Source organism: Thunnus maccoyii, chromosome 11 (assembly GCF_910596095.1).
Source record: "Thunnus maccoyii chromosome 11, fThuMac1.1, whole genome shotgun sequence".
NCBI classification, from domain to species: domain Eukaryota; kingdom Metazoa; phylum Chordata; class Actinopteri; order Scombriformes; family Scombridae; genus Thunnus; species Thunnus maccoyii.
The window spans coordinates 25,956,445-25,979,723 of record NC_056543.1 but is presented as its reverse complement, the minus strand read 5'-3'; the positions used below and the strand labels follow the sequence as shown (position 1 = coordinate 25,979,723).

The window sequence follows — 23,279 nt, the reverse complement described above, 5'->3', positions numbered from 1 at the left end:
GATAAAGGGCAAGGAAAAGAGAGGGATAGGAGAAAGGGAAAAGGGCAATGAAGAGGGACAGAGAGGGAAAAAAAAGAGAGGTGATCAACAGGGAGAGGCAGATAAGTCAGACAAGAGGCAGAAGAAGGGAGGTGCACCATTTACTGTAGAGGGTCAGGGGGGACAATCACTGGTGGGACTCAGGAGGACTGGATGGAGCAATGCAATGGAGTAACATAGACAGAAAGAGAGAAAAGGCAGACGCAGAATAAGGTAGATAAAGAGATGAAACTGGGAAATTGTCTAGACATGAATGAAGGTTGCTGTCCTGTCTGCCTGGCTATGTTTGGTATGTCCTCTGGCATCACAATAGGTTTAATCTATGTGCAGTATGTTACAGATGGCAGTGGGCATTACTGGCTGCCATAGAGACGGCAAAATGTGTCGGCACAGGCTACAGGATTGTTGGGGAAACAGTTATGCATATACATGTGTTCATGCTCAGACTAATTTCAGGCATCCGAGAATCTCGCATCTTATTGTAACCATTGTTTTTTAGTTGTGTGTGTGTGTGTGTGTGTATAAGAGCTTGTTTGTATGTGTACAGGGAATTAGCCAAGGTGAAGCAGAAAGCCTCGTCAAAATCCATCAGAGATTCTCTTCATTATATGAGGACAGATGGGCAGAGAGCCAGAGCCTGAGCCTGTAAACTGTGTGTGTGTGTGTATGTGTGTGTATGTGCACGTGCAAGCCTGTAGTGCAAAGGGCTTTGATTGAAAAGTCCCCAACAACTCTGCTGTCCTTCACAATCATCTACACAGTGTGAGGCCAAAGCTTCACCGGTACTCAAGACACACAAGAATACAGTTTGCTGTAATCAGATTTCTCCCCTAGCCCATGAATTTATGTTTTTGCACAGGTGAAAAGATGCTGGTACAGTCACAAAATAATCTCTACTCATAAGGTCCACATCCGAGCCCTTTTGGGGCTTTCAACCGTGCAGTATCTCCTGGCGTGTGAGATGTGGTTGAAAAGCTCCAAAAAAGCTGGTAAGTGGGCCTCGAGTTCAGAATATTTTGTCGTACTGCTGGATGATATTTTCATAGCTTCAGCCATTGTTTCTGTCAGTTATGATAACATTATACTCACCAAAACAATTGCTGAGGTCTCTGAATGGCTATTATTGTGCATGAACACAAGAGAAACATGGAAATCCCAAAGACACTGTGACCCCCCCCCCCCCCCACCCAGTGTTCCCCCAGGTCACTGCAGAGATGTGAAGCTTTTGCCTCACAGTTTTGGTTTATTGTACTTGTTTTGATTCTAATTGGATTGAGATAATTGTAGAGCATTTATAATGATTAGAATTGAGCTGACTGTGTTGTTAACAGCGGTTTGCTCTCCAGTACAGATCCCACACTGCGCAGGAAGCAACAACAATACCTCACAGAGGTGCTATAGGGATCAGAGTTATTAATGGCACTTTTTATTGGATGACTCACCCAAATACAATTAGTAGGCATGTACTGAAATATCTGCACACATACAGCCACCCACAGACTCATACAATGACATTTCTGGTCACGAATATCAATTAATCATTCTGGTTTTGCACAACTCCCTCAATGTGTTTATCAGATTTTTATCCTCCACCAATCTTTCTGCTCCCTCACACTGACTCCATTTGTTCCTCAGCACACTCTGCCCATCTCATCTCTCAATAAGCTCCATCAGTGCACAGTGTCTGTGTGTAATTTGGCATAAGAAAAGGCAAATCAAGCTTAAAGAGCCATACTGTATGAGCTTAGGGCAAAAGGGCTGCAGCATCTTCCAACTGTTTTGACAGGCTCACTTTTTTCAGCTCTGACACTGAAGTCACTGTTGTTGGTCTCTTTTCATCTTCATCCTTAAATATAGAATAAATCCATGACAACACCTGTGTTGTATTTGATCAACTATATTAAAGTATATATTGAGTAATCACAGAGAGTTGTGGGCAGTAGAAAGGTAACTTCTTAACTTTTCTGCTACTTATTACCGAGCAGCAACTGTACAGCTTGAGGCTGTGTGGAAGTACCTGAAAGTGCAATGCCACCGACGGCTGCTAGATGCTGGCTCTAAAAAATCTCTGGCTCCAATTGACTCCCATTCAAAAAGTGTCAACTTCTCTCTAGAAATACTAAGTCAATTAATTTTTCAATGAGTCATTATGGTCTCAATCGCTAAATTTTGGGCCCTCTGATAAATGTGCTGGTGGTCATTTTATAAATTATTGCTCCGTTAATAAGATTTGAAGATGTATAGGAGCTTTGATGTCTGCTGTGTGGGAGTTGATTGACAGCTGTGATTGACAGTTCGCACACCTGCTGCTCTTCCCGAGTTCGAGTTGGACTATTGTCACAATTTTTTGGTAAGTTTAATGTTACTTGATTAGGATATCTGCCTGCACTCATGTTCTGAGTAAGCTAGCATTCGCTCTGGTCTGAGGTAGTGGGGTGTGTTTCCAGAGCAATGATCATGATTCATCATTGAAGGAAATGTACAATCCTGATGAAATGGCAGGGTGGAATAAACGGCACAGCACAGAGAAAATAGATAGACGTTGGGATAGCTATTGTGACCAGTTAACTAACAGGTTAGCTGTTAACTTGCCAGCTACAGTAGGCCACTAACTGGCCCTGCGGGGAGTCACTATGTCACCAAGCCTCTAGCATCATCTATTTTGCAAAGACACACGCATAAATTTTATTATTTTAATTTCTGGTGTGACAGGGCCATAACAAGATTGGGACTTAAGAAATTCTCAAGAGAGGGATTTGCAGAATCAGATGGACTCCTCGTGGCCTGGTAGTAAATGTTCTGAGGCCCAGTACTGGTTCGTGGCCCGAGAGTTGGGAATCCCTGTACTAGAGGAAAAGCCAAGGGATCATCAGAGTCATTAAGATTCTTGTTTTCTGTATTCATGTCTGTACAAAATTCCATGACAATCCATTCATTAGTTGTTGAGATATTTCAGTCTGCACAAACAGACTGACCATGCCATCCCTAGAGCCATGGCACTAGCATGGCTAAAAATGGCTGTATTCCATTTAGCTGTGCCATTTCCAGGGCACTGGTTATGTTTATGTTGGCTCACAGGCATGGCTTATGGGACCCTTTGATGCAACAGAACCATTGTTAATGTTATTATTTCCACCTGTGCTTTTCATTTTCGCTACAGCACGACAAAAGCAAAAATATCTGGTGTGAAAAAAGTATTTTCCATTTCAACCTTCTGCGGCCTTTCTGCCATTAGTATGTAACAACCCCAGATCGCTTCTGTTTGTGTGTGTGTGTGTGTGTGTGTGTGTGTGTGTGTGTGTGTGTGTGTGTGTGTGTGTGTGTGTGGTCTGCCCAGTTCTAGGACTGTGATGCACACTGGCCCGTCCTTTGCTGTGGATTAGTGGCTGTAAGGCTGTAGATGCCTGCAGCAGGACAGTAATCTATTGTGGTAATCTACTGCCAATGTGCTGAGGGATCATTAGCCAGATCATGAGATCAGATTGGAACTGGATTTATGCAACTGCCAGGTGTTGGGCGGGGGTGTCAGCAATGTGTGTTTGTGTGTGTGCGTGTGTGTGTGTGAATTATGCACAAGGTTAACAAGTTGGGTCAATGGATGGAAATATTTTGGCACGGTACAGCCACAGTATAGAGGTTGATGAATGACCATGTGTGTGTGTACAGTACATGCGTGTGAGCTTTGTCACAGTTGTAAAATGGATTTTCACATTAATGTTCCATTGCCTCTTTCAGTTTATTTAATTAACGTGTGTCTGGTGAAGGTTACTGTGTTGGACGGGGTGATAGAATACAAGTTGCTGTCTGTTTTATTCGTTTGTAGCTCTTATAGCTTATGCTCACATGAAAGTGATGACCTGCAGGGACAAACTGCTCAGTTTACTCACTGCTCACTGATATCCTCAGGAAGTATTGTGGGATTAGTTGGCCAGTAAGTAGTTGAAAACTGCATCATTTTTTGTGGTGGGCACCATACAGATGCCCATGACCATTTTACATTGGTGCACTTTTGGTCGCAGCCGCTTTTCATGCTTTGGTCCTTGGGCTCCAATTAGGGGACATCCTAATGCTACAGCATAAAATGATATTTTAGACACCAGTGTGCTTCCAACTTTGTGGCCACAGCTTGGGGAAGTACCTTTCCTGTTTCAGCATGACAATACTGAGTGCAGCCCAGTGCACAAAGCCAGGTTCATAAAAAAATAGTTTTCCCAGTTGGGCTTTTGGAAGAACTTGACTGGCCTGCGCAGAGGCCTGACCTCAAACCCGCCCAACACCCTTGGGATGAACTGTAATGCTGTAACTGTAACCAGCATCAGTGGTTGATCTTGTGGCTGAATTGGAGCTAATTCCTGCAGCAGGGTCCAAAACCTTGTGGAAAGCCTTCCAGATGAGTGGAGGCTGTTATAGCTGCATATTAATGTCCATAGTGGAATGCCATGTTGAAATTATTCATATCAAGCCTGAAGTGCTTCATGAAGGCTTAATCAAGCCTTAATCAAGGCTCTTAGGTTTGTTTTCAAGTCCAAGGCCACCAAGTTCGACCAGAGACAACAGAGGGAAATAGAGATAAAGTCTGCCTAGTTATAGGCCTACATCCACATTTTAATAATGCTATTTATTACCTGTGCTTAGATTAAGCCTATTACAGAAGACAGTCCGGGAAATTTCTTTCTATCTCTTCTCAGTTGTTGAATTGTTTGCCATCTAAAAAGTCAACTTCCATAGCCTTTTCAAATGCCTCCCACACCTGGGCTTTTGTTTTTCCAACTCAAACAGCTGCAGTCTGTTGAGCCTAAGACGGCTGAGTCTGAAGTTGTGTTGTGACAACCAGTCTCTGAACCACCACTTCTTCTTCAGCTTGACAGCCCCCGTTACTGCTGGTGTTTGTGGGCTCCTGGGTTGCTATGATGACCAGCACTGACTAAATGTCTGCCCACAAAATCTCTTCGACCATAAAGGTTTTGAAAAGGGTGTTGGTAGATGACTCTGCTATGATGCCTCACTGCTCTTGTGGGTCTAGTTTAACCATGTTTTTTTAATACTCTGTCTTTCTCTGTGGTTATATATGACAATGATATTCAGCTGTATAGCGTGGCTCTGTTTAGGTCTGTGTGACATGTGGAATGGTTTGTACCGAGCGAAGAGCCGGCTGCTGTAACCTCTTCATCTGCTGTCCATGCCTGTTCAATAATTAAGATTAAGAGATTAAGAGATTAAGATCCTCTTTATTGTCATTTCTCAGCACTGACATACATGGAAACAAAACTTATCTACATTGACCCATCCTATACACTAGGAGCAGTAGGCAGCTGCGGTGCAGTGTCCAGGGACCAACTCCAGTTATTTTTGCCAGTGGTCAGGGGTCAGTGACAGGAGTATTAACCCTAACATACATGTCTTTGATGGTGAGAGGAAACCAGACCAGCTGGCGGAAAACCACGCAAACATGGAAAGAACATGCAAACTCCGCACAGAAATGACAAGGGACGACTAGGGTTTGAACCAGGGTTTGAACCTCTTGCTGTGAGGCAACAGTGCTAACCACTGAGCCACCCCACCATGCCACAGAACAATGACCTATTGTTCTCTATCCATTTATTCTACCTCTGCTCCTTTCTCCTCTCTTGTCTCTGTGTGCCCACTTGTTGCATCTGCAACCTCTTTTCATCTCCCTCATTCTTTTATTCAATTTGCTCCTCCTCATTGTTTTTTTTTCTGTCTCTGTGTGCGCAATTGTCAAGCCATTTGCTCTGGTTTGTTCTCTTCCCTTTCTCTTTCCCCCTCCTAACAATTTTCTTCCATCTCCACTTAAGGACATCCTTTCATTTTAACCCATTCTCTTAATTTGTCTTGTCTGATCTTTCTTTCTTTTCCCTGCAGCTTTTGGTCCCATTTCTCTTCACCATTTCTCCATCTGTGCTGAGATTTTTCCCCTGGCAGCAAATCAGTGACGGAGAGAATGATCAAATCTGAGCTAAAAAGAGCATAGAAGTAAAACAAACTGGAGAGAGGGAGATGGAGCTTAATGCAGGCTGTGGATTATAACCGATAGATGCCCTTTTAGGCCAAACAGAGCGCTGCATTAAAGGCTTTACGAGGACGTGGCCATAGTTTCCTGGACGGCACAGAGTGTCATGCACCGAGATGTCAAAGTGACAGTGGAAACATGCACATACGTAACACACGCATGCACATACTGGATTAGTAACAACTGCCACAACGTCAATGATCTCAAACGTCCATGCCCCAAAGCATCACATTGAGAGAGACACATGAGTCTATGGCTGCCCTCGTCCTGCTCTGTCCACCTAAATACCCGCTGACCTGCTTTCACTAAGCTCGTCTGTCCAGCTTCCTCACTGACCAACTTAATAAAAAAGACATTTTGTGGGATGGTTGCATGAATAAAGACAAACAAGCAAACAGCCTTTATTGGAAACTCTGACCTCGCCGTCTCTCTGTGTCTATCTGTGTGCTGGGAGGTGTGGGAATATTGGAATTGGAAATCAATACGTGTTTGTGTAGTGAATGGGACAAGGCAATGATTTCAGCTTTCTGTCCCCCCCACCCCACCTCCGTCCCTCGGAGGTAATCACTATTGTGACTGTCCTGTTTTCATCCGTGTGTTGTGTATTTTTGGTTTTCACAGTGTCTTTTCAAAAAAGATAAAGTGAAAAAAAACCACTTATTTTCACCTGCTTGACATGAGGTCCAACTTGTTTGTTTTCTGAAGCTTCTCAACCACATCCCGTGGTCTTCCTCAGTAGATGACTTCCAAGGTCAAGAATTAACTTCCAATCAACTTCCTCCAGCTCATTTTCTGGATTTTAATGTCTCCACACAACCAAAATTTTTTGTGTTTTTTGCTTCAAGTAACACTATTCATTAAATAGCTACTAAATTGACCTCTTGATGAGACTGTGTTTGAAACTGGTGGCCGTGAATGGTGGCTCACCTCCACCTGCTTCCCTGTACCTGCAGAGCCCACCCAAATGCGGCTGCTGTCCTCTTTTTCCGCTCCATTGAAGCGGACGACCCCCCCCACACACCCACCCCATTTATCCTGAACCAGAGCTCATTCAGATGCTCCACACGCAATCTGTTTGGAGGAAGTAATCTAGGAGTCTGAATGAGACTTTGTATCTGTGTCGACCCTCTGCGGTTTCCTCCGCAGTGGATGACTGCCTAAGGTGCCTGATGAACTTCTTCCACTCTGCTCATGTGTAACAGTAAGAGCTCTGTGGGAGATGTGCGTGCTGCATTGTTGTTCTAACACATTTCATGCATGTGTGTTTCTGGTGGTTATTTAAGCATTTTGTTTAGAGTCTCCCTCCACTCAAATATGAGTTTTGCTTATTGTTACTCCAGTTGGTAGAGTGATGTATGTGCAGAGTTTTACACTAGAAGGCTGTTTTCACGTTCATCTGCTAAAGGAGGGAAGTTTCTCTGTGTTCACTGAAAATCTGAGTTTAAAACGTGTACTGTACCTACGAGCACACCGAGAATGGACTTTTCAGTGAAACCTGTGAAATGAAAAATACTTGAATAACCATGGATTCTGGATTTTTCAATGAGGAAGAAGGGGGAAATGTAATTTTAAGGATTTGAATGAAGTAATTGTACTTTTTTTGTGGAAAAATGGTCCAATTGCTGCAATATACTTCATTTAAGCCCAGTTTCAATTAATAACAGTTTTCTTTTTTATATGCCCAAGTTGGTTTTTCGGTCTGATCTGGAGTGAAATATCTCAACTATTTTATGTAAACTATTTGACAGATTCTCATAAAATTGGCTTAGGGTTTAAGTCTTGACCATGATCCGCAACATCCTTTGTTCAAATCCGGCTAAGGACCTTTGTTGCATCACTCCCTCCCTCGTTTCCCGTCATCTCTCTACTAAAGCTGTCTAATCAAGGCATTAAACGCCCCAAAAAATGTTTCCAATTTATTGGAGCTGTCAACTGACAGCTCCACTTTTTGCTATCACAGTTCAGCAGATCCCTGCACTGTCAACTTTTAACAAAACCCAGGGATATCTTTTTTAGTAATGTCAATCCATACCCTCGATTTTTCTTTGCAAAGGAAAAAGTAAACACTCTTGAAGAGATCATTCCTGCTTCACTTCATATCTGTGTCCGCTGAATATATTTCTCCTGCGTCTCCAAACCTACCAGAGCCTCCTGGAGTGTATTAGCTGCCCCTGCCTGTTCCTCAAAGTCTCACCTACAACCAGATCCTGCTCCCCTCCAGCCTGATCTGTTGGAGCCCGGGAGGCAGGAAGCAGAACGCAGGCCTGTGAGGGCTCACACCCACTCTGCATGTTTAAGGCACTTTGTGACGACATTCCAGGCCTGAAATTCAGCTCCCTCATGATCAGTTAATCATTGGACCTTATGTCACAACAACGCAAATTGCAGCAGAAACACTGTACGCCATGGTTCAGGAGAGTTTTTAAAGGAGGGGAAAAAGAGTCACGAATAACATGCATGTGCAGGCCCACAGGATGTGCAACAGGTTGGATGTTGTTTTATGAGTGAACTACATTTCTGTGAATTACTAAACGTGTGTGGGTGTGTATGAAGTTGTCAGGTTTATGCGCAGCACGGCGTGCACTTTGTTTATTCATATTCTGTGGACAATAGATCAGCTGTAAGCAACAGGGGGTTTTCACACAGATTTTCTAGGAGCCAGCAGCCTGCCACAGCTTGTTAAACTATAAATCAGTGGTGTGTTTGCCTGAGTCATAAAAATGATATCAACAGTAGATTAAATGTGAGATGAATGACTACAGTTTGCTGGTTTTGAAGCCGAATGAGGCACTGAGACAGATGCTCCGGGAGTCTGTAAACCAGGTTTTCCAGCCCAAGTTCAGTTTGCCCTCGATGGCTTCATGTTCACTATTGATGATGACGATGATGTCAGGTTACTGGAATGTCTGTTTGTGACACAGCTCTTCACACACTCAAAAGATTCAGTCACACAAACATGCAATATTTAGTTTCACATGAGCTCACGCATTCTCTCCCCGATTTGACTGCAATTTGTATCTTTTGGACCAGTTTTGTTGCCAACAGAAGAAATAGTTTACAGTCAGATTTTCAACAGCCTCTGTTTACTGAAGGCGTATAGTATAATCGAGGTATAGGAGAAGCATGTCAGTTTACATAAATGAGCACAATATGAGATTAAAACGAGTGCTGTGTTTTGAGCGTTTTACCGTCATTCAAAAATGACGTGTTTTTTTCTTTTTTTTTTTTTTTTTTTTACTATGCTCCACCATAAAGTGTTCTGGGTATTAGGACACAAAGCTGAAAAAACACATGTTCAAAAATCTGGACTCATTTTCATCACATCTGTGATTGGTAGTGGAGATTTAGCACGGGTTGATCCTCTGTGTACTTCAGAGGACGTGGATGGCTCTGAAAGCTATTAACACAGGCTAGCGGGAGAAGAATAGAATAAAATAGAATAGAATGGAGTTGAATTTCTGTATTTTTTCACCTTCATCAAATGTGCAAGACCAGTTTGTGGCAAAAAGAAGGGTTTTTTAATAAGGTCAGAAGGGATGAAGAGAAATATTTGAAGGAAAGTTAGTTGATTTTGCAATTATTGGTGTTATTTTAAACATACAGCATTGTGATCTGTGTGACTCCAAACAATGAGGAAGTAAAGCCAATGTCAACAAAACACGAGGACTGAATTAGCAGATTAGAAAGAGCAGAGGATTAACATTCTGTTTTATTCCAGCACTCATAACACATATGAAAAGAAAAGAAACTGTTTGGATTTCTGTGGTTGGTTGGTATGCTGTGTTATTTAGATGTTTTGGGTTTTTTTTTCACCCCCGCAAGCATCCCAGTTTATCTCCAGTGTTTTTTCTTTCACGTTCAAGGTCATTTAGCCATTTCAGATATCGAAGGAAAACAGCCATTGCCGCAAATGCACCTATGTCTATCAGTACAGTATATCTGTGTAAACCAAGGACTGCTGGCTAATCTAAGTAGAGGGGGGAAAGGAGTGTTCACAGTTGGCTCTCTGCTCTCAGCAGCACATGTAATTACCGCTGTCATTTCTTCTAAGAGCGTTTGCAGCTCATTATGAATCAGTACAGAGCTACTATCGGGGCCGTCAGTGAAAATTCCATGCTGGAGCGCTAATGAAATTTAGCTTAACATTGACATTTGCTCACCGATTAGAGATGAAGCTGCCAATCAGTCTTGGTAGAGATAACCAGAGGCGGGAAAACCTTAGGAGATCTTAGCAGCGTTGCTCAATAGTTGTATGTGTGTGCACTGTAAGGAAGGACCAGCCTTTACAGAGAAAGAACAGCGCTGATTTTCTGTACAAAACAGCTTAAATGACCCGTGTTTATGTCCAAAAGTGAAGAGATGTGTAATGGTCTTTTAGCTCACTGAAAAATTATAAGAAGGTCAGGGTTGATGGACCTTTGACCTTTGACACTGACCATGGTTTGTGTCCCGTCTCCTACCAACAGTCAGTGTTCATCTCTTTTTAACATGAAGGCAGTCTTTCCTAGTCTAACCAGAGAGATAATCCAAAAGGGATATTACCAGTAATTCTTTAAAATATTCTGTAAGATAAAGAGAGAAGAGATTTACAGCCTATTTTTATATAAAGATGAGTTATTGCAAGAGTGTGACAGCGCTGCAGACATAGGGACTAAAATCATTCATATGTTTTCATGAAAGGTTGACACTCGTTTCCTCTTTTAATGTGTGATTAACATTTCATAACATTCTTAAGTACTGAAATTTGCAGGCCTTAGCTTCACACTGTGCAGTTTTGGGAAAGTAAAAATTCTTTATCAACATGTCACCAAAAAAGTTCCTGGCCTCCGTTCTGCTTAAGCCTCCTCTTCAAGCTACGGATATATAAACACAGACCTCCCAGCTCACCGGGCTAAATAAGGATGTGATGACCAGGAAGACTTAGAAAAAATAAAAGAGATTTTGCCCAAATTTAGAGAAGGGGATACACAGTAGACTGGCTCCTCTGTGCAGAAACCAAATTGAAAAAAACCGCTGTGAAACACCTGCAAGCTCCAAATATATATATATTGATGGGGCTCTTTCACAGTGTAATTAATGATTTTATATTCCAGCAGTTTGATTGGTCTTAAACAACATGATCATACACCCATAGGCACCTGGTTATGTTTTAAAATGGGGGACCAAACTTGGAAAGATATATAATTGTCAGGGGGGTCTGGGCTTCCTCCCCAGTAATTTAAAACAAATTTCCTGCATTTCTAGAGTCAAGAAACAGCCACCTGCACTAGTCTAGATTAGTTAGATTGAGAGTGCTATGAAAACCAAGAATGCATCAAGAACAGTATCTCACATTATGAATTTGTTTTTCATTGGTTGAGAAAATGGACGTGTGGTGTGACAGCATGTGAAAAGTGTCAATTACGTGACTCTGATTTGGCCCATCTCCACAGCCGAATCCTGTCTGATCAACAAGCTAACGTTAGGTGGGCGGGCTGGCAAAGTTAGCTAATGTTGACTCGCAAATCGGTTTGGCGTTTCGCTGACAGTACAATCCTTCTTTTAGCTAATTTAAAGTTTGTCTGGAGTCAGTGGGCCAAACAGGTTCATTCAACATACGCTAGCCTATCTTTTCCTGTGTTCTATTTTCAGTCAATGATCGCAGTTAAGCTAAATGGCATATTTCTCACCTTTGTTAACAGTCAGACTCTTATGTGGATTGACAGATTGTGATTGACAGCCAAAGCATGCTGTGGCAAACGATCAGCGACAGGTTTGACTGAACTAATTTAAAGGGTGGTCCAAAAATGTGTGATTTTTTTTTGCTGAAAATAGTAAAGTAATCATTGATATAGGCTGCTTAAATATAATCACCTGATTGTGGAGACTGTATGGTATAAGTTTATTTTTAAAAAGACAAAAAGTGGGGTAGCAAAACCATAACTTTGCTCCCCCTAATTGAATAAAAGGATGCATTTGCTCCACTTGCTCCATTGCTCAGGCTCATGCATACACCAAACTCCAAAATACCAATATTTTCCTACATGGTTACAAATTAACTATGCCTGCATCTCTGCCTTTTTAAATATGGAAATATTTAGACTACAAGTTTCCTTAGAGCTTGCACAATACCTACAGTGATCAAGAGCTGCTGAGTAACATTTGTAGATTTAGATCTGATTTTATTGCGGTTCCTCCTATCACGTAGAAACACTTCTTCTTATTTTAACCTTCTGGCCATCTGTCTTTTCACAGGATCCCTCAGTGCAGAAGGTGGGCGGAGGCAGAAAGAAGACTGTGTCCTTCAGCAGCATGCCCTCAGAAAAGAAGGTAGATTAGTGTATCTTGGAAATAAAACTTTGTTATACTTTCACAATTGCACATAAAGATGATAAAGTTCCTATTGATTTTCTACTCCAGGTAAGCAGTGCAGCAGACTGCTTGGCATTCATGCAAGGCGGATGTGAACTGAAGAAGATCCGGCCCAACTCCAGGGTCTACTGTCGTTTCTATACCCTGGAGCATGACCTGAGCTGCTTACGCTGGGAGCCGTCTAAGAAGGATGGGGACCGGGCTCGACTGGATGTGTCCAGCATTCGGGAGGTCCGCACTGGGAAGAGCACAGAGACCTTCCTCCATAACGGCCCCCTCTCTGAACACTTGGCCGAGGAGGCAGCCTTCTCTATCATACACGGGGATGACTACCAGGTAAGAAGGGAAAAGAAGAAATGAATGGATTTAATAAAGTTACATTTATAGATGATTGTAAAAAAAATCACTACTCCCAATCCAGTAATCTTTACGGTCTATCCCACCCTACAGACTCTGGACTTGGTTGCCTTGTCGGCAGACGTGGCCAACATTTGGGTGACAGGCCTTCGATACCTGCTGGCTCACCCCTCAGTCATTGGAGGGGCTGGGGGAGGTTGTGGGGGAGGAGGAGGGCCTGGTGAAGGAGGGGGTGTGTCGGTAGAGGGCAGCCTGGGAAGTAAGATGAGGAGTGAGTGGCTGGCAGCGGAGTTCGCCCAGGTGGATGAAGACGGCTACGGCATTGTGTCAGAGGATGTGGCAGTCGCCACCATCTGTAAACTGTGCCCCGGCATCAAGGAAGCCAAGGTGAGGGGGAGCAGGCCTGGATTATCTGAATAAGTATAAGATAATTTAAAATCTTACACTTACATTCATATGCTTAATGCAGACATGAATGCTGCACATGGGCAAAATTATGGAGTTATGATGGTGGTTGCATTTGAGTATCATGCTGGTGGTTGAGTATTACCAATTGGGCAATGATTTGCCAGTTTTCCATGATATATTTACCTTTAAAGATATCTAAAAGGCATTAAAAGGCAACATCATGTAAATGTAAGATGGCAAAATGTAATGGATCGGTAAATACAAAATACAAGCGTCAAATCAAAACAAAATGACATGGTGAAAAATCTCTTCTCACTTGGTTTGAAAGTTTTAATGCTGCGTATGTCCTCACACAATGAGCATTTGACATATTTAAGGCCCATTATTTATTGGTTTTACCAATTTTTACATTTTCATCTTGATATTATTCCTCAATGGACACAAAAATTGAAGGGATTCTTGCTGCAACAAAACATTGACCACTGTAGTTTATAGTAGATGAAGCCTTCCTCTAACCTGACGTGCCAGATGGTTTGTTACACAGAGCCATCTGAGAAGTCGTCCTTGGAAAATGTTTTGAAAAGGGCAGGCACTTTCAAAAAAAATACTTGGCAGGTGATTGGATGAACTATCTGTTCATCACCGTCGTACCTTGCAAGGCAGCTGGATGTGTGAAATCGCGAGATCACAAGATCACGCGAGAATCCTCATAGGTCGCTGATCGGTCCGAACCACCGGCGGTTTAGACACAAGTGCATATCTTGAAGATGGATGGAAGGTGGACAAGATGGATTCTCATGTGATCTCATGATGTCATGATCTCGCTGCCTTTCAAGGTAACCCTCCTCTGACACAGCCCAGAAATGTTTCTAGCCATAGGACGTGAAGAGAAAATGTAAAATGTAATGAGCTGCCTATTTTGAACAATAATCCTTGAAAGGAAGTTACACTAAAGTGTTTTTGCTGTCCATGGTATTTTTTCTATGGTATTAGAACATTTAATCCATCATGACAAGGGATTTTTCTTCATTTGTTGGTTTTCATTATTAGTTTGTAGTCACACATAGGTAGGTTACTTCTCCCACTAGAATATCCTATATCATCTGCTGTCTGAATAGCAGACAGACCTAAGGAGACAGAATTACCCTGAAAACAAGGAGAGCACAGAAAACTCTATTGCTTCAGACAGGTGAGATGACTGCTGACAACTGGCAAGAACTCAGACACATTTGACCAAGATGATATCAGAGAGAGGAACTTTTTTCAAACGTGGGATGATGACAGAATAGATAAAATGTTAGAGAGAAGTGGAAGCTGACCAAAAGAAATAGATGAAATAAAGAGAAGGAGAGAAGACGGAGAATGAATAAGAGGGAATACATTATCGCTATATTGTGCTGTATGATGTGGGTCACTTTAATATCCTCATTGAAACAAGATAACCAAAGTTTAATCAATTTTGCCAGCTTCCCTTAATGAACAAGGTACAATGTTGGCTAGCTAATTACTTACTTCATTTCATCTCTTGCTTGGAAAACTGTCCACCTTTCTTCCGACCTAACTCTCTTCTCTTCAATTCAATTTCTCTTTCAACAGGTACGTCTGCGTTTCAAGGAGATTCAGCGCAGCAAGGAGAAGCTGACCTCCCATGTGACATGTGAAGAGTTCCAGGAGGCGTACTGTGAGCTTTGCACCCGGCCTGATGTGTACTTCTTATTGGTACAACTGTCGAAGGACCGGGAGTGTCTAGACCCTCAGGACCTTCGTCTCTTCTTGGAGACAGAGCAGGGTTTGTCTCTGGCTACAACTGAGGGCTGCTGGGAGCTCCTGAGGCGCTATGAGCCCTCGGCCCATGGCAGGGAGAGGGGGCTGCTGGGTCTGGATGGATTTGCCCGTTACCTGCAGTCCCCTGAGTGCCAGCTACTCGACCCTGAGCACCTGGGGGTTTGCCAGGACATGAACATGCCTCTGTCCCACTATTACATCAGGTGCGTTTGGCATCACAGTCTAACTGATGATTCACTATGTGTCTCCCCTGAGTCTAACATGGGACTGGGTGGTTTTAACATTTTTGTCTTGCATGAGATGTACCTTTAATTGTTGTCATTAGACAGTTGTTTATCATTACATGTTTGGAATCAGTTGTAATTTTTGGCCTCTTACCCGACATTCTGTGAAAGATAAATAGAATAAAGATCATTTAGAGGACGGACATTTTTTGTTGTACTGAATCTTATAAATCTACTACTAGATGAATCTAATGTAGTGTGAATCTACTATGAATCTAATGAATCTTATCTCCTCAGCACCTCGTACCGGTCCTACTTGCTGGATGACCAGGTCCATGGCAGAGCAGACATAGGAGGGCTGATCAAGGCCCTGCAGTCCGGCTGCCGATGCCTTGAGCTGGGAGTGACTGATGGCCCAGAAGGGGAGCCTCTCCTTGGGGTCGACTATGGTCCAGACATCCCTCGCCACCATCATCACCACCACCACCACCATCATGCACCTGTCACTATCCGCTCTGCTTTGGAGGTGGTCAATAAGTATGCCTTCCTGACCTCTCAGTACCCACTCTTGGTGTACTTATGCCAGCGTTGCTCCCCTGCCCAGCAGCACACTATGGCACAACACCTAAAGAAGGTTTTTGGCTCCCGTCTTTACACTCCAGAAGCCCTACCTGTCAGCTTGGGAGGGCGAGCCACAACCTTACCCTCCCCTGAGCAGCTGAAGGGACGCGTCCTAATAGTGGGGAAGAAGCTCCCTCCAGAGGTAGAAGACTCTGATGGGGAGGTATCTGAGGAAGATGAGGAAATTGGAGGAGGAGGGCCTTTGGCAGGTCGACGAATGACCATCCCTGGTGAGGAGGAACTGGGTGTGGTCTTGGTGGTGCCTCCACCCTCCCAACCCAGGAAGCTCCGCCTCCACAAAGAGCTGTCAGACCTGGTGGCAATTGCTCGGACGGGCAGCCGCAGCTTCTATGCCCAAAGAGCGAGTCACAAACAGGCTCAGCAGCAGTCACCACCCAGCAGTCCCTCCTCTCCCAGCACGCCCATGCCTCCCGAGCTGCCCTATTGGACACTGTGCTCTCTGGGTGAGGGAGAAGCTGGGCGGCTGACAAGTGAGAGCCCAGAGGACCTTGTTATGTTCACCAAGCGCACCCTAACCAGGGTGCGGCCCAGCTCAGTGCGCCTGGACTCCAGTAACCCCAACCCACAAGGTTACTGGAAAGGAGGGGTCCAGCTCGTGGCCTTAAACCAGCAGACCCCTGGTGCCATGCTGGACCTTCACAGAGGTCGCTTCTCACAGAATGGAGGGTGTGGTTATGTTCTCCGACCTGCTGTTATGAGGGATGAGGTGTCATATTTCAGTGCCCACACACAGGGTTGCGTGCCAGGTGTGCCACCTCAGACTCTACGGATTAAGGTTGGTTCAGTTTTCAGTCTTTTATTTAGGTTAACCGGAATTTCCCTGCAATGTGAGGAGAGAAGTTCTGATTTTTGATTGAAATATCAAATAACACCTGTTTGTTCAACTGTACAGGTTATCAGTGCCCATAACCTGCCCAAGCCTCAGGGATCGGGGGCTAAGGGAGAGGTCATTGACCCATATGTGGTTCTGGAGCTGCATGGTGTACCAGCTGACTGTGCTGAGCAGCGGACGCGCACTGCTGCACAAAATCAAGATGACCCACTGTTCGATGAGACCTTCGAGTTTCAAGTAAGGCATTTTAACACCGTATACACTTGAGTTCCTGTTCAGTGGAATGTGTGGCGGAATGTATAGAACAAATATACAGCTCCTCCAAATTTTAATATATACTACATAACAAAAAATATGAGAGTATAGCACTCCAAATGAACTTATAAGAGCAGATAATGCCCTCTTTTAACTAAGTTAATATTTTGTAAAACACTGAATTCCTTTTTTCCATAAAATCAAATCTTTGCAGGTAGGTCAAGTGTTTAAAAGGTTGCATTCAGTTATATTTGGGTATGTTTACATGTGCACAATAATGTCCATAGAGCAACCACTGAGAAAACAAATAGCCTGTTTAAGCCATTTACATAACTGCATGACAGCTCCTTATAATAATCCTGTTTGCATGACAGAAAAATATTTTAATTTTCTGAAGGAAATTGTTTGTTTGGCATTTTCCTTTAAAAAAAAAAAAAAGAAAACAAGACCCAAGAGCTTTGATGAAGCTCAGGATGCCTTCTTAGATCTTCGCCAATACCTCTGATTTCACTAAAAAAGAGTAGTAGCAGTTAATGCAGTTTGCTACAGCTTGGTGACGTCTTTGAAGCTTATTGTGGATGACGTTATTGTTAAGAATCATCCATTAATCTAACCCAGTGCAGATTCTGCCTTTATTGCAACATTTATATGAGCGTGAAAGAGGAAAATGTCAACTACATAAAAGAGGTTTTTGTGATTTTTGGAAAGTACTAAAATAAAGGGGGGTTAAGACCATCAAGATTTGAATTAGGTGCTCCCGTGAATACACTTATATAGGCAGCGAATTCATTATATGAGACGGGATTTGATGACTGCAGTGCTGATTTGGCTTTTTTATCCCTCACTGACAGAGTCCTGTATTAGTGTAGCTGAGCTATAATGACAAGCTGTCACAACTGATATGGCATGTACTCTGTGGCCGTGTCGTGTGTGTGTGTGTGTTCAGCGTCTTGCTTTTGAGCAGACATAATGTACCTCCACAAACACTGCAAAGGGCATGCGTAATACCAGCAATTCAAAAGAATATGACTGCAATTACTTTAGCTCTTTGACAGGAGACAGACATAAAGTACAGCTGGAGTGCATGTAATCACAAGTCCATTTAAGTATTCAATTTAAACAGCTTGTTGTGTTCACGCCTGTATTTTAATCCTACTTGTCCAGACCAAAGAAGAAAAGTGAACCAGTACAAGTACTAATCCATTTTAGGTTCACTCTGACATACAAACAGCTGACTTTAACAAAGCAAGATTCAAGATTCAGTTTGTCATTGTCTTGTGTACTTACATAAACAAAAAAAGTAAATGCTGTTCGTCCCAACCCACAGAAGTGCAACAACAACAAAAAGGATAAAGATATATATCTGTAAATTCCTTTAAACAATGATAAAACCATAGAAATCCCAAGAGAGAAAAAAAAGAACAAACAGATAGCAACACAGTGCATTAAAGTCAATTTAGAGAGGAAGTGCATGTCTCAGTTCCATGTTGACAGCTGGTGCATGTTGACGAGTCACCAGCACTAATGGTCACCCGTATGTAAATCCTAAGAGAAAAATGACAAACAAAACATAAACATAACACGCAAAGTCAAACATAAAGTTACATGGACTGTCAGGTAACTCATTCATTGGACACTTTCACTGAATTGTCATCGGTACACGTACTTCGACATGTGGGGGAAAATCCGAGCAAAGTTCATTCTGTTGACTGACAGGATATCATTCACCCACTACTCCTAATGGCTTTATTTATCATCAGTGGTGCTCACAAAGACCTTATGAATAAATAGTTGGTATGCCAAGATTTATCAAGGCTGCTGCTTGACCTCATCTGTCATAAACATTGACAGACAGCCAAACAGAGGACATAAACAAGGGATTCTACCGTATATGATGGAGAAAACGTTACAGTGAAATAGCCATAGAAAATATAAAAAATTACATAAAAAAACATTCAGGTTGCAGCTTCTTGTTTTGTCTTATAAAGTTTGTCAGTTATCTGGTTAATGTGCTCTGTGCAGCTGGTGTCTGTATTCAGCCAAATATTGAAGTGGACTGTGTGTTTTTGTAGTTCAACAGGGACCAACAGAGCGTCAACTCTTCTCTAGAGTAATGATCTAAGCTAGTTTATCACGTCACGTCACTTGAAGAATATCCCAGTTAAACTTTGATTCATATCAGCATCTTAATCTGATCAGCTTCGTAGTTGCGAATCAGGACCTTCAGTGTTTGATGCAAGTAGCTCCTGACGTACAGCAGGCTACAGCTGTTAATTAAATGTATCTGATACATTTAATTAACATTTCGTTATCCTGCTCATCTCATTTTCACCTTGTAGGTACAGGTTATGAGCATTAATTAGGCTGCCACCATAAATATAACATTTTAGTGATTATAAATGTTGAAATGTAAACCTGATAAGTTTTGATAAGGGGTTTGGATTTGATAAAGTGCTGTTGAACTCCATCCCTACTTTTGATTAAGGAACTGCCAAAATACACAGAGCGAATGCAGCACAAAATATTTTTGATTGAACCCTTCTTTACTTGATCTGTATCGGGGAAGATTACCAGCAATCATGTACTGACATACTTATGTGTCACCATGGTTACCAATTGATTATAGATAACTAGAGACTGCTGAGAGTTTCTATGCACAGAAGTGTCACATCCATTATCGCATAGTTCTGAGATCAGTCTGCTTAGCATCAAATATCACAATCAAACTGCCCCAGAGTTTACTTGGAGATGGACTGACTCATCCTCTGAAGTGGTCTAAGTGTGGTTGTTTGGATCACACCAGCCTGGACAAACCAAACCAAATGTAACAGTTAAACACAAGGTTTGCTCAAAATAAACCAGACTGGCTTGGTGTGAAAGCACCTTTATGAACAAGCTGGACTAGTGTGATGATGATAACCTCTTTTGAATAAAACCTTCTTGCATTATGTTTTATTTGAGGATGAAGCAGAGGAATATGAGGAGGAGAAGCAGGAGAGCTCTGCTTGTATCAATAGCCTTCTGGATTGTAACCCAAGGCCGGATGGGGGACTGGAGGGCAGCGCGCCATGACTCATACACACGTAACACAGACAAGAAAAGACACACACAAACAAACGTATTAACACACATTCGAGGTCTTGCAACCTTGTAACAGCCTCTTGAAGCTCGCTCTCTTATATATCTTCATCCTTTGTCCTGCAGGCTCTGACACCGTGCAGCCACATAAGCACACACTTCCGTAACGTAACACTTAGACACACTCACAGTGCAAACTAACACCAGTTATTTTCCTAAGCCCCATTGAGAAACAGTGTGTCAGCTATCTGCACTCATAAGACACATATTACGTCTACACGGTATGGGTGTGACAGTGTATTATGGTGCAGTATTTTGTGATATGAAACTGTGATGAAATGCATCATGGAAGTGAATTGTTATGGGTGAACTATTTCTTATCAATTATGTCTCCCAATGAGCAACACTTGTTTTGGTTTATACATAGTGCATTTAATGAGAGGTGCACTGAAATTACAATACATTAACATTTTGAACTTAAAAATTGGGTTCTGTGGCCAACTGAGGTGAAATGAAACCTAGTTCAGACATTTGCTCTTCATCTTAATTTGGACATTCTCATCTAGATGTTTGCTCCTCAAGCTTATATTATGTAAATAAGGATCCACTTGCAAAAAGCTGTTTTTTTTCCATTTAAGAGACTTTTCTATTTGCATTTGCATAAAACTCTACTAGGAAAAACTATTTGGTTAAGTTTGAAAACATAGTTTTAGGATGAGGAGGATTTCAATAAGGAAATGTCCACAGCCATTTTGTGAGTAAATGAAATTGAGTACACTCCAGACAACCAACAACTCCAGATGTAAGGATAAAGTAAGAATAGAGATTCAGCCTGAGATACTGTCTAGCGTCTCAGATTGTCTGTCCTTACAGAAGAGCATTTGGTTATTGAATAGCATTTGGTGATTGAATTAACTGTCACAGAGCTTCTCTGCTCAGCCATGGGCTTGTTGCTGAAAAATTGAAAACGAGAGAAGAGAACAGGATTGGAGTCATCTTTGGGTACACACACACACACACACACACACACACACACACACACACACACACACACACACAGAGGGTGTATATTCTTTACAACAGTGCAGTCAAAGCCTAAGGGGCAGCCCGGTCCTCGTTCAGTCAGTGTGACATGTTTTCTGCTCCTCCATCCATCACCAGCCTCTCCCTCTTACTACAAGAGACTCAGACATTTGTGAAACATGTCAAACGTTAACACGGCCCTACATGTCAGTTTATGTGTGTATGTGAGTGTATGTCAAAGTTTCACATTATTCTAGATTTTTTAAATTTATTTTTATTACAAAATCATGTGAGAAGACATTGGGTTAGTTTGTCTCTTACTCTCTGACGTCTCTACCCTGTTTGTGGCATTGAGCCCCCGAGCCCATTCATTCCTATTGCAGGTGTCAATCGAATATGTAGTTTCATTACTAAAACAGTTTTTAGTAAATGTTACTCAAAGAGGAGTGAATAGTGCATTTGTTGGGGACAACTTTCAGCTGTGCATTAATACACATTTGGTGCACTTAGTATGAATACATACGGCAGCAGTGACAGTGTATGTGGGAACCATTCAGAATACACTAGTGCCCATGTTCATGGAAGTGCAATGTGTGTGGCTCATATGTGTTTCTAACAGTTTTTGTATAACAATGGAGCTCTATGGCCCAGATGAATAAGATGTATCAGGCTTTTGCCACACAGACAGTACTTGTTAATAGGACTGATATATTGTTGTTTTTGGTGTTTTCATGGGATTTGTCATAAGAAAAATATTAAATAACACCAGATTTATGCTTTGATGCATCTGTACAGTATGATGGTAGTGCATGTGGACAGGGTTGGGTACATTTCTGTGTCTGTGTGATTTTGTTTCCTTTTCATGAAATGACATATACTGTACCTGAGTGTCTGTCCCTCTGTCCCTCTGGCTGTGTCCCAGTTCAGGAGCTGCCTCCTTTGAAGTTTGCGTTTCAAGACCAAATACATTATTATAGTTTGACAAGGCCTGTCCAACAACGTTTTCCCAAAATACATAGAGTCATCGGTCTGGATTTCTGATGATGCATCCAGTGTATCCAGTTTGCAGTGCTGGTCATTCGTTAAGTGGTGCATTCAAGTGTTCCTTTTCATCACCTTAAATCAAGAAATGTGACCATGTCGTATTTAGCATGTGTTTGCTTTTAGGTTGTCATTGGTTACTAGTAAACACATGACAAACTGGACCAATAAAAAAGGACACAGGAGGGCAGAGCTGTTTTTAAGTCTTTTGGTCCAAATCCAAGTCAAGTATCAAGTCTCCAGTTCTGCTGGTGGGTGTAAATAATAGAAGCCAAGGATAAACTCTACTGTTTTTTCTTGTTAGCAGCTATTTCAGTTATATTCAGTCTAATCTGATCTGGAAAGGCTCCCTTTGCATCACAGCGAGTCTCGAGGCAACACCTTTGAAGGCCGCTTCTCTCGTAGGTGGTGGCCCCTGAATGAAGTGACAGCCACTCAGGTTCAGGGATATAAATATTTAACCAAATGAATAACTGTTCAATTTTTGTTTTGGGGTTCAACAAGTGAGTTTTTATCAAAGAGCAGAACAAATGGAGTGTTTTTACTGCTGCACTCGTCTTGTGGCCTCCAGAACATTTATAACATCATAACATAAATTTAAACAGATTTGACAGAACATACACACAGACACAATGTCAGACACATGCAAACTCATCTCAATATTTGTGAAGGAATCAGTGTCTCAACTGTGCTGCCTGAGTTCATTTCCTTCTAAGCCTGAAGACTTCATATGGTTTTATTGTTGTGGATGCAATGCACACACACACACACATACACACACACACACACACACACACACACACACACACACACACACACACACTCTAGCTTGGGGCAAGTTCATCTTCATTCTCTGTAGGAAATGATAGATTGATGTTGCTTTCTGCTATAAACATCCGGTTTGTGTGTGTGTGTGTGAGATTGTATCAGGTTTTGTAAAGAGAAAAACAGAGACATTAGCTGATAACGTTTTATTGTGAAATTTGTTCACGCTCTGTTCCTCCACACGAATTAATATGCAGAGACACACTCCCAGCATCATTTGTCCTCCCACTAACACTAGCGTGTGTGTGACTGTCTGTGCTTACATGTGCGGGTGTTCGTAGCCTTATTTGCCGCGAGGAAGGTAAAGTCCTCTGAAGATGTGAACTGAAATGTAATATTTCAACCAGTATTCCCACTGCAGTACGGCAGGATGCTCCTTTTATTGTAC

At 42.3% G+C, this 23,279-nt stretch overlaps 1 protein-coding gene across 2 annotated transcripts in view; it reads left to right on the top strand.

Moving 5' to 3' along the window:
• Positions 1-23,279, top strand: part of plcl1 (phospholipase C like 1) — an 87,475-nt gene that overhangs the window by 48,242 nt on the left and 15,954 nt on the right. The window contains exons 1-7 of one of the 2 annotated variants that reach the window (XM_042425711.1): positions 2,342-2,389; positions 12,305-12,379; positions 12,470-12,757; positions 12,872-13,165; positions 14,783-15,174; positions 15,493-16,612; positions 16,730-16,906. In XM_042425711.1, the coding sequence (XP_042281645.1) occupies positions 12,362-12,379; positions 12,470-12,757; positions 12,872-13,165; positions 14,783-15,174; positions 15,493-16,612; positions 16,730-16,906 (2,289 nt within the window). In that variant the 5' untranslated portion in view covers positions 2,342-2,389; positions 12,305-12,361. Of the gene's footprint in view, positions 1-2,341; positions 2,390-12,304; positions 12,380-12,469; positions 12,758-12,871; positions 13,166-14,782; positions 15,175-15,492; positions 16,613-16,729; positions 16,907-23,279 lie in introns of those variants that run through there. The other variant, XM_042425709.1, reaches the window with a different exon arrangement.